The sequence below is a fragment of the Gigantopelta aegis genome, chromosome 14, assembly GCF_016097555.1.
Source record: "Gigantopelta aegis isolate Gae_Host chromosome 14, Gae_host_genome, whole genome shotgun sequence".
Lineage (NCBI taxonomy): Eukaryota > Metazoa > Mollusca > Gastropoda > Neomphalida > Peltospiridae > Gigantopelta > Gigantopelta aegis.
Window position 1 is genome coordinate 42,055,559 of NC_054712.1, and position 18,810 is coordinate 42,074,368.

The 18,810-nt window shown below is 36.1% G+C and overlaps 2 protein-coding genes and 1 long non-coding RNA gene across 4 annotated transcripts in view; 1 reads left to right on the top strand and 2 right to left on the bottom strand.

The window, feature by feature from the left end:
* The window catches only part of LOC121388075 (cyclin-D1-binding protein 1 homolog), a 25,003-nt gene extending 19,826 nt beyond the window's left edge, over window positions 1–5,177 (top strand). Inside the window, exon 10 of the mRNA XM_041519285.1 lies at window positions 2,098–5,177. Coding sequence (XP_041375219.1) covers window positions 2,098–2,206 — 109 coding nt within the window. The 3' untranslated portion in view covers window positions 2,207–5,177. The remainder of the gene's footprint in view (window positions 1–2,097) is intronic.
* On the bottom strand, window positions 3,820–8,218 carry LOC121388076. The gene is made up of 2 exons (XR_005959929.1): window positions 4,098–8,218; window positions 3,820–4,046 (listed from the first exon to the last, which is right to left on the bottom strand). It is a non-coding gene; the product is annotated as an uncharacterized LOC121388076 (long non-coding RNA).
* Window positions 8,219–10,310: 2,092 nt separating this feature from the next.
* On the bottom strand, window positions 10,311–18,184 carry LOC121388845 (triple QxxK/R motif-containing protein-like). Of its 2 annotated transcripts, none has more exons than XM_041520360.1 (4): window positions 18,147–18,184; window positions 15,235–15,403; window positions 13,552–13,637; window positions 10,311–11,424 (listed from the first exon to the last, which is right to left on the bottom strand). In XM_041520360.1, the coding sequence occupies exons 2-4, from the start codon at window positions 15,311–15,313 to the stop codon at window positions 11,311–11,313; spliced, it is 279 nt and encodes a 92-aa protein (XP_041376294.1). In that variant the 5' UTR covers window positions 15,314–15,403; window positions 18,147–18,184; the 3' UTR covers window positions 10,311–11,310. The 2 variants fall into 2 exon arrangements, with proteins under 2 accessions (XP_041376294.1, XP_041376295.1); XM_041520361.1 differs by having other exon boundaries at window positions 18,069–18,151.
* Window positions 18,185–18,810: the final 626 nt, after the last annotated feature.

Sequence of the window (18,810 nt, forward strand, 5' to 3'; positions counted from 1 at the left end):
TTACTGGCCCTGTATTCATTTTGTTTCGTTAAATTACTGTGTATTAAAAATCATTAAACGTATTAACTTATCTTAATGGTTGATTATTATTAATTCAGTCAGTAGCTCAACACTACAGGTGGTGCAGTTTACTCCGATAGCTTACATTTCGTGTTTAATTAGTGTAATAAATATATCTGTTATAACTGGTATGATAGCTTACATTTCATGTAATAATTAGTATAACAAATATATCTGTTATAACTGGTTTTAAGGCTTTGCTTTGTTTGACAAATTGTTTTTCTAAAGTTGTTAAGAGCTTCTAACAACCTGCTACAATACCAGGGAGCACAATTTACCATCTCAGTGTAGGATAAGGTTACTGTGCACACAGCTGGAAACACCCATGACCCTTTCCAGTGTCTGCCATCCAAAGATAATTTGTTATTGTTTACAATTACTTCCTGCTGCCTGTACATTTTCAAAGTATTAACAACACAAACCCAATAGGTGTCTCAGAAGCTGCTGCGAAATTAAATGTTTACTGTATGCCACATGGACTCACTGCAAGATAACATTATTCTTGACTTGAAATTCACACAATTTGTCACATATGCTGAAATGTAAGAAAAACTGTTTATAAAATAGCTTGCTCTGGCATGCTGGTTGGAGTTGTTTGTGATCAAGTTCCAGGAGCCAGAATAAATTAAATAGTTCTTCATCTAATTACATCATGATTTATTATTATTAGCAGACAAAACTTTTAAGGTTTATACTAAAACAAATAACTGCTAGCATCTAAAAGCAAACTATTTAGCAAAAGTTAAGTTTCCGATTTTTAAGTGCATTCCAAAGTTTTCAGTGCAGTTTTCTCAGATTGAAGTGGAAAGGAGATAAGTGGTTCTGGCACTAACCCCTCGATATCCTGATACTGTACGTGTAAATGAGAGTTTGTTTTGTTTAACAGCATCACTAGAGCACATTTATTAATCATCGGCTATTGGATGTCAAACATTTGGTTATTTTGACATATAGTCTTAGAGAGGAAACCCGCTAGATATTTCTGTTAATAGCAAGGGATCTTTTATATGCACCATCTCACAGACAGGATAGCACATACCATGGCCTTTGATATACCAGTCGTGATGCACTGGCTGGAACGAGAAAACACATACATGCAGTCTAAACCTCGCCAATTATTGCAATTCCTCAAGGTCCACATTAATGCCAGGGCAGGACGTAGCCCAAGTGGTAAAGCGCTCGCTTGATGCACGGTCAGTTTGGGATGAATGTTGAACACTTCAGCACACTGTTTAATCAGCTATAGACATGTGTAGATGGTTCCGTACGAGTCACTTCCAAGTGTTTTAATCAGCTATATACATGTGTAGATGGTTCCGTACGAGTCACTCCCGGTATCAGGGTAATGGATGTAAGCCCTGCGTGATCATTAATTCAAGAGTTATAATTAAACATGCCCCTCAATTTTTTCCACTTTTCACATGGAGTCCAGGGCACATGCTTATACAATTTGAGCCCAGACTCATCTCTAATGATGTCACACGCATACAGTTTGTATGGCATTGCCATGATGTTCACGTCTCAGACTCAGGTAAAGCGCTCGCTTGATGCACGGTCAGTTTGGGATCGATCCCCGTCGGTGGGCCTATTGAGCTGTTTCTCGCTACAGCCAGTGCACCACGACTGGTACATCAGAGGCTGTGGTATGTGCTATCCTGTCTATGGGATGGTGCATATAAAAGATCCCTTGCTGCTAATCAAAAAGAGTAGCCCATGAAGTGGCGAAAGCGGGTTTCCTCTAGTATTTATGTGGTCCTTAACCATGTCCGATGCTATATAACCATAAATAAATTGTTTTGAGTGCGTCATTAAATAAAACATTTCCTTCCTTCAGCATTCATTCCTTTCATTTGGTCAAAGATAAACATTTCATTGTATAATATTTAGTTTTTTCGCTATTTTACTGTATAGTTTTTCTCTCTATTTCATTGTATAATGTGATTTTTCTCTATTTTATTAGTTTTTCTTGATCTCGTTATATATTTTTTTTAATTCTCTCCATCTCATTGTATGTATGGGGTTTTTTTTCTCTTACAGATATTCCTATCTGACAACAGAAGATGACGAACAGTGGATTGATTTCTTGATGAAGGCGAATGAACACAATCTGAACAAGATTGTAAAACTAACATCCAATGCCCCTTGATACATGAACACACTCTGAACAAGATTGTAAAACTAACATCCAATGCCCCTTGATACATGAACACACTCTGAACAAGATTGTAAAACTAACATCCAGTGCCGAGTGATATGCAAACACAGGGTGTTAAAACTATGCTTGGTGTGATATTTGCGTCATGTTGCAGCAAAACCTTGTTTTTCTTAAAGTGATGCAAATGGATATACAGTGATATCTCTCAATACTGGACCCTATGTAAACTGAAATTCTCCAAAAAACAGACTTTTTATCCATATAACCATAAATAAAAAATATGTTGAGTGTATAGTTCAATCAAACATTTCTTCCTTCCTTGTTCTGTCCCAGCAACGGGTATATGTGTTCACATCTGGGGATGGGTACATAAAAAGATTCCTTGCTGCAGTTCTTTAGGAGTAGCCTGTGTGGTGGTTTTACTATTTCAACCAAGTTAGCAAGTTTTCTCTTACTATTTATTTTAACCAAGTGTGCAAGTTTTCTCTTTTACTGTTACAACCAAGTGTGCAAGTTTTCTCTTTTACTGTTACAACCAAGTGTGCAAGTTTTCTCTTTTACTGTTACAACCAAGTGTGCAAGTTTTCTCTTTTACTGTTTCAACCAAGTGTGCAAGTTTTCTCTTTTACTGTTACAGCCAAGTGTGCAAGTTTTCTCTTTTACTGTTAAACCAAGTGTGCAAGTTTCCTGTTTTACTGTTTCAACCCAGTGTACAAGTTTTCTCTTTTACTGTTTCAACCAAGTCAGCAAGTTTTCTCTTTTACTGTTTCAACCAAGTGTATAAGTTTTCTCTTTTACTGTTTCAACAAAGTCAGCAAGTTTTCTCTTTTACTGTTTCAACCAAGTCAGCAAGTTTTCTCTTTTACTGTTTCAACCCAGTGTACAAATTTCCTCATTTACTGTTTCAACCCAGTATACAAATTTTCTCTTTTACTATTTCAACCAAGTCAGCAAGTTTTCTCGTTTACTGTTTCAACCAAGTGTGCAAGTTTCCTCATTAACTATTTCAACCAAGTGTGCAAGTTACCTCATTAACTATTTCAACCAAGTGTCTGCAAGTTTCCTCATTAACTATTTCAACCAAGTGTTAAAATGAATCTAAAGAAAAAAACCTTTATCTGTGATGAAGACCGTATCTCCACACAATGCAGAGTTGAATGGTCATTAACCAGTCTACATGTATCTAGTGCCTCATTTATAGGAAAAAAGCCACTCCTACGGTGATCCTTTACTGGTCAATACACCCATTTGACCACCACAAAGAGGACTGCTACTATGACTAGTTTACTCAATTAAGACTAGCACAGAGCAGAGGTCATTCAGGGCTAGCTCTTGGTAAGTAAAACCATTCGTAAAATTATCTTTAAATATGCAAAATCCACTGTTATTTTTTTCAACAATATACCAATTATTACATGAAATGTTTTCGCCAATCGTTCCTGACATTTGTAATTGGCGAATTTGGCGAATGGCAGAGCTAGCCCTGTGACATTGGAATAAATATAGCCAAAAATCTTAGTTTAAAATGTGCTACGGCGGCGTTAAACAAATTCTTTTCCTTTCTTCAGTTGGAGACCTATCGGGTAAAAATCCACGACAACAAATTTTCATATAACAATACGTTTATTTTCTTATATGTGCACATCCGTAAGTTATACATTTTCTCATACTAGTAGGATAGCAAGAATATCGAAAGGGGGAAGGAAATCGAATTTCTTATACAATATTCAACAAGTCATTTGTGCTGGAAGCAACAAGCCTTAGAGCTGTAAAGTCAAGAGATATTTTTAGTACATTGACAGAACCAAGATAATTTAATCTTGTTATATACCTATAAGCTTATCTTGAAATCTTTATTAAAATAGTTTTTGTAGTTATATACCTATAAGCTTATCTTGAAATCTTTATTAAAATAGTTTTTGTACACTGTACTTTTGATCAGTTCACCAAAACAAATTCCTGTGATTCACGGGTTACAGGAGACTGACATTATCTCGATCGGATACATCTATATTTTTGCCTGCTTCAGCTACATAAATGTTGAGTCAGCTTACATATCATACCACCAGATATTGAGTGGGAAAACTAAGGGGTCGGCGTATCCATTGAGTAGGCCAATACATGGCGATATACAGTAATTTGTAGCCACCTTCACTTTCTGATAAGCCAAGTGGTACCACGTGAAAAATGTCATATTCAGTATGTCTTCTACTAACAGAGGTAGAAACGTAACACTAGCCCCTCACCCCAGACAAACAGAAATTACTGGAGACCAGTATAATTTAAATGATGCCAGTCCCACAGGCCAGTTAAATATGTTTCAGTGTAATTATTATGCTGTAATTGTTTTTTTTTCTTTAGAATAAGCCACAAATGATATATATGAACAATTTTATATACAGATCTCCTTTCTGTCTCATCTAGAACACTATTTATTGCAAATAATTTAAAGCTTGAACCATTGATTCAAACTTGTGTAGGCATTATTCCTAGATCCAGTGCTACATATACAGCTATTGTTGTCTATAATCTTAAGATATTTAAAAATTATTTGCAATAAACAATGAGTTCAGGACAGAACGAAAAGGAGACCCTTTTTAAAAATGGCCCATATTTATTTGTCAGTCACATGGCTTCCAACAAATAATTGGGGGAGGTGGGGTAGACCCTTTGACCAATGGAAATACATTGTATATTGTAATTTCTATACTGTACTAAACATGTGTTACTTTCAGTTAAAGTTTGCCCATGTCAGAATCTGTGCCATAAGTCGGATCTCATGTCTTGGCAGGAATGCCCGACTATTATTTGATATTATCCTGTATCAGTGTACCCCGGTCTTATAGTAACATACCTGGATAATGTTTTAATGTTCTAATTGCCTACATTTCATTCTTTTTCTTGGAGAGTATGCAAATACTTTGTAAAAATTATATCTAAAAATAAATTATATTTAAAAATGGATGGCATTTTCTATTGTTGCTTTTTTGTTTACGAATATTAAGTTATGGCAGCTAATGGAAACTGCATGACTGCAAGGCTTTTTATGGCTGCCATTTTGTTTGTCGTATGTCTTAACAAAACATGTTGAAAGGTTTAATGTATATAGCACCTTTCTTGTTGAATAGAAACATATTGCAAATTATTCCACACAATTCTTGTGATGCTAAAAACATTCTGTAGGTATATCTATAACAATAAATCTGACTATAATGAAACCGAGAACAATACTGCTAATCAGTATTTTGAAAACAAAATGTTGTCTTGCCAACTGGGACTACGGTTACTATAATCAGTACTGGTAGACTGAGAAATCATATCCAAACAGTGCCTATTTCTCACTCCAGCCAGTGCACCATGACTGGTACATCAAAGGCCGTGGTATGTGCAGTCCTGTCTGTGGGATGGTGCATATAAAAGATATCTTGCTGCTAATCGAAATGAGTAGCCCATGATGTGGCGACAGCAGGTTTCCTCTCTCAATATTTGTGTGGTCATTGACCAATAGAAATATATCGTAATTCTACACTGTACTAATCATGTTCTACTTTCAGTTAAAGTTTGCCCATGTCAGAATCCGTGCCGCAAGTCGGATCTCATGCCCATATGTCCGACGCCATATAACCGTAAATAAAATGTGTTGAGTGCGTCATTAAATAAACCATTTCCTTCCAAACAGTGCATGCTTTCGAAAAGGTGATCTGTAGACATCTGTGCAGACTTAAACAGCGTGGCAAGGGTAGGTGAACAACGGCACAGGTATGTGACAGGCAAGATATTACTCGGTCTATAAAGACTAGAAGACAACACAAACCCTGATATAAGTATACAATATTAAATAAATGCAAAATATATTCTTGTATGGACTGCAGACTTGGATACAGTGAAAAGAAAAATGGAAGATCTTTTTTTTGGCACCTTCCTACGCCACTGTAATATTGGGTCTGTTGTGACTTAATACATCTCTTCACATATGGGTCATTCCAGAATTGATTGCACTGGGAGATTCCAAGGGCTTGTGAAGATGAGGGTTGGGGTGAGACACACTCTGTTGATTACAGCAGCATAGTGGGCATACATATATTGCCATTTCTTTTTACTGTTGTAAATTCAACAAAAATCCTGGGTGGTGGGTGTATATATGTGTGTATGTGTGTGTATATGTATATATATATATATATATATATATATATATATATGTATGTGTATATATATATATATAATTTGTTTTAAACATGTACTTTTCATTATTTTATTTATTGTTACTATATTTTTTATTAAGGACCAGTGACGGATCTAAGGGGCCCCTCCCCCCTCCCCTTAAATTTAGCTTCTTTTTTTGTTGGAGAATATGAGGCATCCTTTCATGAATATTTTTGGCTTTGGCCACAATGTGTCAATGTGTCATTGGGCCACACACACCTCCCCCAAATGGATTTTCTGGATCTGCCACTAATGGCCATAACAAAATGTTAATAATAAAGTTTTTAAAAGATCTAGATTCAATGTCCGATTACTTCCATCTGTCCAATGTAATCAAGTCTGGGACCAATCGGAGTACAAAAACAAAACATTGATAAAAGCATGGTACCTACAATATATATGCAATAATCTGTCAAGACATCTTCAAACTACCAGAGTAAGACTAGCGTAAACATATACTTTAATATCATAATACCATTATTATTATTATTATGCATCAAATGAACAAGTTAAAATTATGCATAGTGCTGTAATATATATACATATTAAGTCACTAAAAATATACACACAAACCTGCCACAATCAGAACATGACATTGTATGATATTAAAAAGGTTCAGAGCTGATGGAACCAGTACTATCATGGCCAGGCCAATACGTTTATGCCAATCTGTAACTGAATTTGTGTTAATTAAATTGACAGTATAAAATGCAATGTAAAAGAAAACAAAAAGTTTTTAAAACCCTAAAAGCATTTACATGTTTATGGAAAGCAGTGTAAAATTATGTTTCTATGATCCAACCTTTAAATATTTTAGGGGTTTTGTAAAATAAAAATAAAAAAATTAAATAGCCAAGACATTTTATGGAGTTCATGCTCAGATAAATCCATTATTACTGTACTCCACATTTATCAACAGTCTTTCTGTGGGAACAAACTAGTTGGGGGTTTTTCACAGACAGCTACAAAATAAGAATTGTGACCAATATCAATGACTGTGTGAGCAGACAATGTAATTAAGGCTTGTTGTCATATGCAGAAATACAAACAAACTGACCAAACCAGTCACTTCCCGATTCCACCAGCTCACAAGAAAGCTCGGATTGACAACTCATGAGAATAATTATAAATCTGGAATGTGTAAAATCATTCTGGTCCCTGCTCCACTGTCTTAATAAAGAGACGAGTTCTCCATTACCAAAACAGTAAATATAAACTGGAGTGTTTTTCAGGGGTGGGAATTGGTGAACTGTAAAAAAAACAGAGAAAATCTAGAGGGGTCCCAGAAATTCTTGAAATCCTAGGTTAAAATCTGTGCCATCGGACACATTTGGGAGGAAAGGACGATTAAAATGCAAGGAAACACAATGTTCCATGAGGAAAACAGTGGATCTGAGGAGAATTCCCACCCCTAGTTTTTACAAGACTTGTTACATCCACAAGATATCAATTTGAGAAAAACACAATGTTTCATGTACTGATATCAGACATATTTACTAACTGATTATATATTAACCATACAAGGGAAGTTAATCCACTTTGGATATACCACTTTGCAAGCACAATGTATCTAACAAGCAATTAAAATGGTTCTGTTCCTTTTTTGTCAATTTTGGTCTTGATGCAGCTCTTGAAAATTCAGATCAGTTTATGATGACAACTTAGTCCATATACTGAAGTGACCGACCCTAGTTTTTAAACACGACGACATATTTTTCACTATTTAAGGGACAGATCCTAGTTTAAACACATGAAAATTAACACTAAGTTTAGTTAATCTACAAACCTGTGACACATTTGGATAACGTTACAATTGAGTGAAACATGAGTCTATAACCTTAAAATGGTGAAATACCCTCTAAAAATAGACTAAAACTCGACTCCATAACTGTTACTTCTCAGACGCACGTGCATTTTTAAAAATATGAAAAATGCATTTTGTGATATTAAAAACACCAGGATGACCAAAAACACTTCGAATGTGCGGAAATGGATAATCTAAACAATAAAATCTAAGTAAAGTATGATTTCAGTTATCAAAAATGGCTCTAATAGTAAAAAATATGCCTTAGTGTTTAAAAGCTAGCGTATGTTCCTTTAAAGCAGTTTTTAATCATTTAAATTAGAAGTACTTACATTTTATTATTTAGAATATTCATTTCCGTACACCTGAAGTAGTTCTGGTCATCCGGGTTTTGGTAATACCTCAAAATGCATTTTTCATAATTCTAAAAATGCATGTTCGTCTGAGAAGTAATGGTTATCAAGATAAACTCTGTAGTTATTTTCAGACAGTTTTTCCCTATTTAAACATCACAGACTTCAGCTTCTCTCTGTTATAATCCTTATCCAAATGTGTGTCTATTTTCATGGGCTGAAACTAGGGTCTGGGCCTTTAACAAAGTAAATATCCGATACTGATCAAAATGTTCTTTCATATCAATGCTGCAACAGACTTTTTCATAAGCATTGCTGATTATCATTGTGAATTTTGACTGGCCTCGGTGGCGTCGTGGCTAAGCCATCAGACTACAGGTTGGTTGGTACAGGGTTTGCAGCCAGGTACCGGCTCAAACCCAGAGCGAGTTCTTAAGGGCTCAATGGGTAGGTGTAAGGCCACTACACCCTCTTCTTTATCACTAACCACTAACCAACTAACAATTTACCCACTGTCCTGGACAGACAGCCCAGATAGCTGAGGTGTGTGCCCAGGACAGCGTGCTTGAACCTTAATTAAGTTGAAATGAAATGTGAATTTTGAGGTAGAATTTTTTTTTTCAATTATTGGTAGAAACTAGAAAGCAATATGACCAGTGACATCTGCTTTGATAATGCCGAAAACAGTTAAAACATTTTAACATTATGTTATTAAAAAAAAAATGTGTTTGAGACAGATTATTTATTTAAAGAGACTGTACCGAGTTTGCTAGCTCTGTGAACAGACGCTAACATAACCTTTTAATGACTGCATACATTTTCAGGGGCATAGCCAAAAACATTTTAGCATTACGCACACCACTTTATTGGGGAAACTTAATTACTGATACTGAAAAAGGAAAGAAGATATCTTACAGAACAATTACAGACAGCCTCGACCTATTCTAAGATTTTTTTGCATTACGCACGTGCTAATGGGTGCTACACCTTTGATTTTGTTTGTATAGAATTTCAATAGATCATGACAATTCATTGTGCTTCTGGTTCTCGAAAGACAAAACACCACCATTTGTTGTGTCGATACTTGTTATAGCAGGTTATAGGAATTAGTTCTTCAAGAAAACAAATAATACAAGATACTTTCTTTGATAATTATAAGTAGGTTAACCTATGCATTATTTAATTAATACACTAGTTTGACGTTACTTGTATATACTTTTCAAAAAAAGTAGGGGAACTCTAATAAGAATTTACAATTGCCAAAATTGTAAGGCATATTAGCTGTGGGGAATGGTTATATGATAATTAATAGTGAATTAATTGATCAAACATTACAACCGGTAGTTAAGTATTACAGTAGGTTTTATGGCCACCAAAGATCTTGAAGGATGATTGAGGTCAGAAGTGAAATTTATAAGTTGACTTTTTTATCAGTAAATCGCAAATTCAAACAATAAAAATGACTAAAAACAAAACAACTGTATGATCCACAGAATGAAAAAGATTGACAGAAATAATGTTCCAGTGATTAATGGACCTTCCTTGAAATTGTCAAAATCGAGAATGACACCCCACGCACGTGTACGAGGCAACTGCGTGATGCATGTGCAAACTATGGAATGTGTTTCGGTGTGTTGATAAACAGACCTGAACGTTCTTTACTAGGATGTCTGTGGTCAAAATGTATGTTCAGTCTAATAGTTGATATTAACATTAATATTTCAGGTTCCCTTACTTTTTCTGAAGAGTATATATATCTATGTATGGATGGATGGATGGATGCACGCACACACACACACACAGACATAAATACATACATACATATATATATATATATATATATATATATGGTATATTGCCACATGTACAACAGCAAAATGAGGCAGTGCTCTCTGGCATACGAGGAGATAACTGACAATATGTGTTGATTTTTTGCAAGTTAGTTATCAATGGAGAGTACTCCCTACAATTAGTAGTCACATGTTGTATTCTGACATAGAAATTGTATAGAACTGAGTGGTGTATCAAGACCGGACCCTCTGTAAACTAGAATTCCCTCAAAACCAGACGTTTCATAGAGTCCCTTTTTAAAAACCAGGACTGAACTTAACCTCTGTAAACCTGATCCCTCAAAAACTGGACATTTGTCTTGGTTCCAAGGGTGTCCGGTTTAGAGGGGTTTCACAGTAATTGGTCAAACTTAATGTTATACAGCAGTAAATAAAACAAATTGGCAGTCAGAAACATGTTACCATGGCAGCAAACTCTGGTCAGTCTGTTTAATGTATTGGAGACATTAAAGGTTTTATTTGATGTGAGGGAAAAAATAATTTACTGGCTTCTCCCGACATAATATTTGTTGGCCTGTAACGTCATCATTAATTATTATTACTGGACTGATCAGTAAACCATTTAACTCTTCCACCCTTGGATCTACCACTGGGCAACATAAAGGACGGCGTTTGCTGAGCCTACTATTATCTCACAAAATGTATATTGGTGGGGGTAATGTGGCAGTATTTGGAGGGAACACATCTTTTTACAGTGCTGAAACACTGCATTTAAGAAAAATCAGGCTTCATAAATTTGGCCCATCATGTTTTGGAGGGCATTCTATATTGTCCACAAGAGGATGTGGATGGGACATTGGGATATATATTAAAAATCATTGTAATTAAAATCGAAGCACCACGGAGCTGCACGAAGACTGAAGAGTGAAATATTGCACGTTATTGTTAGTTGGGCGTTTCATCAACGGCTGCGCTTTCCCACGTCCCCAGGTACCAGTACATGAGCAGATACACACCCGCCACCAGGCCGAACATGGCTCCCACGATCAGAATCACCTCCTGTGGAGAGAGAGAGAAGAAAGGAAATGTTTTATTTAACGACACACTCAACACTTTTTATTTACGGTTATACAACGTCCGACATATGGTTAAGGACCACATAGATATTGAGAGAAAAAACCTGCTGTCGCCATTTCATGGGCTACTCTTTTCGATTAGCAGCAAGGGATCTTTTATATGCACCATCCCACAGATAGGATAGTACATACCACAGCCTTTGTTATACCAGTTGTGGAGCACTGACTGGAACAAGAAATAGCCCAAAGGGTCCACCGACGGTGATCGATCCTAGACCGACCTCGCATCAAGCGAATGCTTTACCACTGGGCTACATTCCCACCCCTGCAGAGAGAGAAGACAACACAGTATATATAGTAATAATAGGTTCTCCACGAGTACTCAGGCACGGGCAGTCTAGCAAGACTCACGTACCCGTACCCATTCAAGGTGGAATTTAATGATTTAACAATAATACAATGGACAATGTAGGACAATAATTTCAGCAGTAAATAATCAGCAATATAATGTTACACAATAATTATATGATCATGCGCTGCTTTCTCTTTTAAACTGGCCGTCTGTCACAACACTGAAAATATCACCTGGTTTCTAAATGCACTAAAATGGCATGATTTGGCATCCATATTCAGCACTGGAATTAAGATACATAATGCTATTTTACTTTATTCCTTAATCTCATCATCATCTAATGTATGTGTCGGGTCGAGTTTGACCCTCGAGTACTCGAGTCCAATATTTTGAACTTGTGGAGGGCCTAAGTACTATAGTTTGATTTGCACTTGACGTTTGACAAAGCAGTTAATACCAAAAGTTCTGCCATTGGTAATAAATGTGACAGAGTTTGTTGTGATAAAATGTTGGTTCATCTGACCAGTAAATTTGTACATGTGTTAACAATTTCAACACATACGCCTGACTGCTCCTAGGTGATGACCACGTCACCAATGCCATACGTCCAATAAAAAACCAGCACTCTGGAAATCGATTACACTGTGACGTATAGTTAACCTGGCAATCATGTGTCTGTGATGCGTAAGTCAGCTACAAGTGCAACGGCTGTAAATAACTTTTAGTGGAAAAAGATGTTAAAATTTGCTTAACACCTGTTTTCTTGAGGATATGTAAGAAATAGAATAATACATTCGTGTCCGTTAAGATACCATTTTATTTCACAACTCGTTGTTTAAAAACATATCAAACTCGCTTTCGCTCATTAGATAACGTTTTAAAACAACTCGTTGTGTGATAAATCGTATCTTAACGGCCACTCATGTATTAGTCTCTATGTCACCAGTGTGATTAAAACTTACATTATTAATTAAAGTTATCTTGTTAATTTGTAGTGTTCAATTTTATTACAAGGAAAATATGACAATGCAGTTTACTCATGATAAAATTGTCAAATTTAAAAAAAAGTTACTTTTTCAATTGTGGGACGTTTTAACCCTGGGCTTCAGATAGAAATGTTCACCACCTCAGGTATACCTTTTCTAACGCACATGGCTGCTTGTGTTGAATTCTCTAAGTTTTCTCCGACTTTTTAATTTCTGATAAAAGACCTTTAGATTTTCTATTTCTGTAAATACCTGATGCATTCATGCACAAAACTCTATTAGTCGTATTATTCTGTAAAGTGTAGGACACACTAAACTATTATTTTAAATATGGTACATTAAGTGGAAACAACTATTTGTTCTTACATTTAATCACATTTGTGCACCTATATACATTGCTTAATTATATGCGACTTACTTGAAAAGATAACCCAGTGATGGAAATTTTAATAATCTTATCAGTAGCTATATACCTTTACATTTCAACTTTCATGCTTATATCCAATTAAGGTTCAAGCTAGCTGTCCTGGGCACACACCTCAGCTATCTGGGCCGCCTGTCCAGGACAGTGGGTTAGTTGTTATCTGGTTAGTGGTTAGTGAGAAAGAAGAGGGTATAGTAGCCTTATACCTACCCACTGAACCCTTAAGAACTCGCTCTGGGTTGGAGCCGGTACCGGGCTGCGAACCCTGTACCTACCAGCCTCTAGTCCGATGGCTTAACCACTGCGCCACCGAGGCCGGTACCTGTATACTATGCACAGTTATCTCACCTGAATACCTAATACAGATTGCTTCTGGTCAGCATGTCTCTTTTGTGCCTTTGTGTCTTTCTTTGACTTTTTATAATCCTGTTTACCTGAAATAATACAAATAGTATTAGACTAAGTACTGTATATAATTATTTTATAATCCTGTTTATCTGAAGTAACACAAATAGTATTAGACCACATGTAAGTACCGTATATAATTATTTTATAATCCTGTTTACCTGAAGTAACACAAATAGTATTAGACTAAGTACCGTATATAATTATTTTATAATCCTGTTTACCTGAAGTAACACAAATAGTATTAGACTAAGTACCGTATATAATTATTTTTATAATCCTGTTTACCTGAAGTAACACAAATAGTATTAGACTAAATACCGTATATAATTATTTTTATAATCCTGTTTACCTGAAATAACACAAAAAGGATATAATTACATGTGGCACATATAATTGGAGGCATAAATGCCATCCACAAGTTTTAACTGTTATAAAATTTAAAAAATTAAAACTATTAAAACATTTTTGTTGTTGTGGTATCATTTTTTATATTAACTATCTTAATCACTCTTTAAAAATCTAAAACATAATTAAACTATTGAAATAAAGAGACAAAATTTAAATGTGGTGTCAATTTATGTGTATCCAAATTCAAGGTCAATAAATTTCAATGTCTCTTAAAAATGTTTTATTTAAAGTAATGATTTTTATGTTATTACATCTATATGAAGTAATGCAAATTTCAAAAACAATGGATTATTTATCACCTGTTTCTGGTACTATTCACTGGGTGTGGTTGGAATGGGAAAAGTACTATGTGTTTCTGGTACTATTCAGTGGGCGTCATTGAAATGGAAAAAGTATTACATGTGTGTATCCAGTACTGTTCGGTAGTTGTGGCTGGAATGGGACAAGTGTTACCTTTGTGTTTCCAGTACTGTTTAGTGGGTATGGTTGGAATGGAAATAGTATCACCCATATAGATGTCTTTCCGGTATTGTTCAGTGGGTGTGGTTGGAACGGGAAAACTATCACCCATAGATGTCTTTGTGGTATTGTTCAGTTGGTGTGGTTTGAATGGTAAAAGTATCACATATGTGTTTCCAGTACTGTTTAGTGGGTGTGGTTGGAATGGGAAAAATATCACACATATTTCTATTTGCTGTACTAGTGGGTGTGGTTGGAATGGGAAAAGTATCACATGTGTTTCCAGCACTGTTTAGTTGGTATAGTTGGAACAGGAAAAATATCACCCATAGATGTCTTTCAGGTATTGTTCAATGGGTGTGGTCGGAATGGTAAAAGTATCATCTGTGTGTTTCCAGTACTGTTCAGAGGGTGGTTGGAATGGTAAAAGTATCACCTATGTGTTTCCAGTACTGTTCAGAGGGTGGTTGGAATGGTAAAAGTATCACCTATGTGTTTCCAGTACTGTTCAGAGGGTGGTTGGAATGGTAAAAGTATCACCTATGTGTTTCCGGTACTGTTCAGTGGGTGAGGTTGGAATGGTAAAAGTATCACCTATGTGTTTCCGGTACTGTTCAGTGGGTGAGGTTGGAATGGTAAAAGTATCACCTATGTGTTTCCGGTACTGTTCAGTGGGCGAGGTTGGAATGGTAAAAGTATCACCTATGTGTTTCCGGTACTGTTCAGTGGGTGAGGTTGGAATGGTAAAAGTATCACCTATGTGTTTCCGGTACTGTTCGACTGGTGGGACGTGGGTCCCGGTGTTTACGTTGCTGGTAGCATCTTTCTTCCCCATATTCGTTGTTAGTTTGGCTGTAATTCCCCTGCAAGGACGGACGAGATATTTTGTGTTCAGTGGTCAGTTACATCCTTGATCTGTTACAATCTACAATAATAAAATAAAGGAAATGAATGTTTAACACTTTCTCAGCACTGTGGGCATCTGTGGTCGGGGGGGGTAATGGTGGTGTGTGTGTCAAGGTAGTTACTGGGACTGACTTTGTTTTATGTATATTGGTAAAAGTATATGTTAGATTTACATGGATAAAGTGACAGTCCTCATACAGACGAAGTTGGAACCATATATCACGGGGATCAAAATAGCAGCGCGTGAGCAAAAAGCTATTATTGGTTATCCTAGCACTAGCAGGTGAACTAGATACTGCAGTATCGCAGGCCATTTTTCAAGAGACAGATATACATGTATGTACGATTATCTCTCATCTGTTATTGTGAATCCAGGGACATACCCTGATCAAAATTCTAGGGGGGGGGCACTACTTTTTATAAACAAATGAAACAAAATACAAATTAAACCCAAATATGTGTATGCTATTTTCTGGAATAAAAAAAAAAAGTGAGATTCTCAGGGGGGCAACTGCCTCCTCCCTGCCACATATGCCACCCACCCCCCTGCCACCCACCCCACCCCACCACCCGGAGGGTACGGCCCTGGAATCTATATATATTCTAATTCCATCATTCTCTTAAATATACCTTAGATGACCTTATTTTCCACACACTAAACCAAACATTCCCCTCTTTCCATGTGGTCTTTATTTCCAGCAGGCCATACTTTATTCTTAGCAGGCCATATTTCTTTTGGCCCGATATTTAAGCAAATTTTAACATCTTTTTCAACTAAAAGTTATTTACAGCTGTAACACTTGTAGCTGACTGACACATGATTGACAGGTTAACTATATGTCACAGTGTAATCGATTTCCATCATGGTTTTTTTTTTATTAGAGTATGGCATTGGTGACCTGATCATCACCTAGGAACAGCCAGCTGTATGTCTTGAAATTGTTAACACACGTACATGTGTAAACAACTATGTGGTATAAAAAACAAAACATGATGTTCTCACCAATGGGTGTGTAAGAAAAAATATATAGTGTTTTCTCCAGCTTGTTTTAGCATGGTGCGGCACCATGCCTCAGTAGTCTAGTGCCATCTTGCCTTAATCAGCACCATGCTGCCCTGAGATTAAAGAAGCCTTTTTCAGTAATTATTTATAAAATTGACTTTCCAAAACACCCAAAAAGGTATTATTAATTAATAAAATATGCCTTTTATATCTTTTACCATTCATTTATTAAAGCAAGTACATAAATTACATTTATGTTTATTTCAATTAATATTTTGTATTTTTAATGAAAAACAAGTGCCTCGAAAATGGTGAAAATGCCCCAAAAGTGTTTGGTCTACCATGCCTTGCCTAATTTCTAGGGAAATTACTAATATATATGCCCAAATTAAGTACAAACATGCTGACATCAAAACCACTGAAATGTTAAAGGGCTTAGGGACATTCCTGAGTTTGTTGCATTGTAAGATGTTTCCGACTAATAAATTATTTCTACGATTAACCTTACATATTAAATATGTTTTCTTGTTTAGAATATTAATGTCTGTATATTCAATGTGTTTCTGGTCATATTTGTAAGAAGCCCAAACTGGATGTTGTCTTCAAATAATTTCGTTTGTACGAAAAAATATATTTTAGGAAATAAAATAAAATTTAACATAGTACAAATATTAGAATGATCAGAAACACGTTTAATATACAGCCACTAATATTTTATGCAGAACAATATATTTGATATGTAATTACAATCGTTAAAAAGTCTCCATTAGTCGATAAAATCTTAAAAATTGCAGCAAACTCAGGGGAATGTTCCTTTAAGCTTAATTAGATTAAAATAACCTGAAATGCATTTCTTAATTAAGACAACTCTCCAGCAGCTGTTAATAATGACAGTACTGAACTAAAATGACCTTCCTGCACTCAGAAAAGACAAATGTTCATGTTGTGCCCAAATAAGTGAGATCTACGGCAAATTTTATTTTAATCTGGTGAATAAATTTTATTAGAAAATAACTGGTATTTTGCAATTTTTATAGTTTAAAATGTTGATTTGGCAACATTTTCTCATCACCCAGAGCTAGCCCTGTTTAGCATTGCACTGCGAGATCGCAAAGTTGCGAGTTTAGTGAATTAGACCCCAGATAGTGAGACAGTCATAACCACAATCCCCATGACTCTAATCAGAACTTTTTGGAATTAGTCTTGTGCAGATATACGGTATGTGGGCGGGCCTGATGTGCAGTCTGCTAGGATCAGTCTCCATTGGGGAGCCCATTGGGCTATTTCTCGCTCCAGCCAGTGCATCACGACTGGTATATCAAAGACTGTGGTATGTGCTATCTTGTCTGTGGAATGGTGCATATAAATGATCCCTTGCAGAAAGACCTCCGAACATTCCAGCATGCATGCATGCTAATACTATCACTAACTCTAAACCTAACCCTAAATGAACTGAATGCTGGAATATTCGTAAGTCTTACTGGGGAAAAAGCGTTCGTTTTGACGACGAGGTCCGGGATTTAATTATTTTATTCCGATCGCACGTTTTTAATGTTATTTACGGTACACTGTCAATGCATTAGCTGCTATTGTTTTGTTTTTTCTGTCAGTTCCGTTGTTAACACTAAACAATATAACTTTACATTTTAGAATACATTGTACGTTTTGCATATGCATGCACCTGTTACATGTCAGTAAAACAGCTTGTTTAAAAAATAACCAATCCGCATAAACAACAGCCACAGAAACCTACACGTACCAAACTGTCAACACGGCAATAGAATAGGGTCTCACGCCACCGTTCTGGATGACACTTCGAAACATCTCTTCGGTATTATTCGGAATACTTCGGCCAATCATACCTCGGAACTACTACACGCAACATGACACCACACTTTGAAACGTCGACCTGTCCACCGTATCATTTGCAGATAGTAAATAAAAATCCCAGGTTGTTTTGTATAACGACATCACTAGAGCACACTGATTCAGTAATCATTGGCTATTAGATGTCACACTTTCGGTAATTCTGACATAAAAGAGAAAACCCGCAACATTTTTCCATTAGGTCAGTTCAAGCATTCAGAACAAGCTGTTGTAGCGCACGCCTGTCATGGGCGCAGGTGTCGGCCTAAGCCAGCTCTCCCGTGCAGGACAGAATTTTTCAATTAGCAGCAAGGGATCTTTTATATGCACCATCCCACAAACAGCAAACCCCATACCATTTGTAGTGCAATAGCTGGAACGAAGCCATAGGCCTAGTATGTTAAATACAAACAAAGAAACAAACAAACACACTAATTTGTTTTCTTTTTACAAAGTTAACTCCATATAAAAATATTAAACATAAATAATATAGATCAAGCCTTATTCTGTTTTATCAACTGAAATGGGCGGATCCAGGATTGCATAAGCAGGGGCCC

Excerpts from the sequence above, each read along its gene's own strand:
- LOC121388845 (XM_041520360.1), bottom strand. The coding sequence starts at position 15,313 with ATGGGGAAGAAAGATGCTACCAGCAACGTAAACACCGGGACCCACGTC. Across the intron at positions 13,638-15,234 it reads ACAGTACCGGAAACACATAG|GTAAACAGGATTATAAAAAG; the intron begins GTGATACTTTTA and ends GTATTATTTCAG. Across the intron at positions 11,425-13,551 it reads AATCTGTATTAGGTATTCAG|GAGGTGATTCTGATCGTGGG; the intron begins GTGAGATAACTG and ends CTCTCTCCACAG.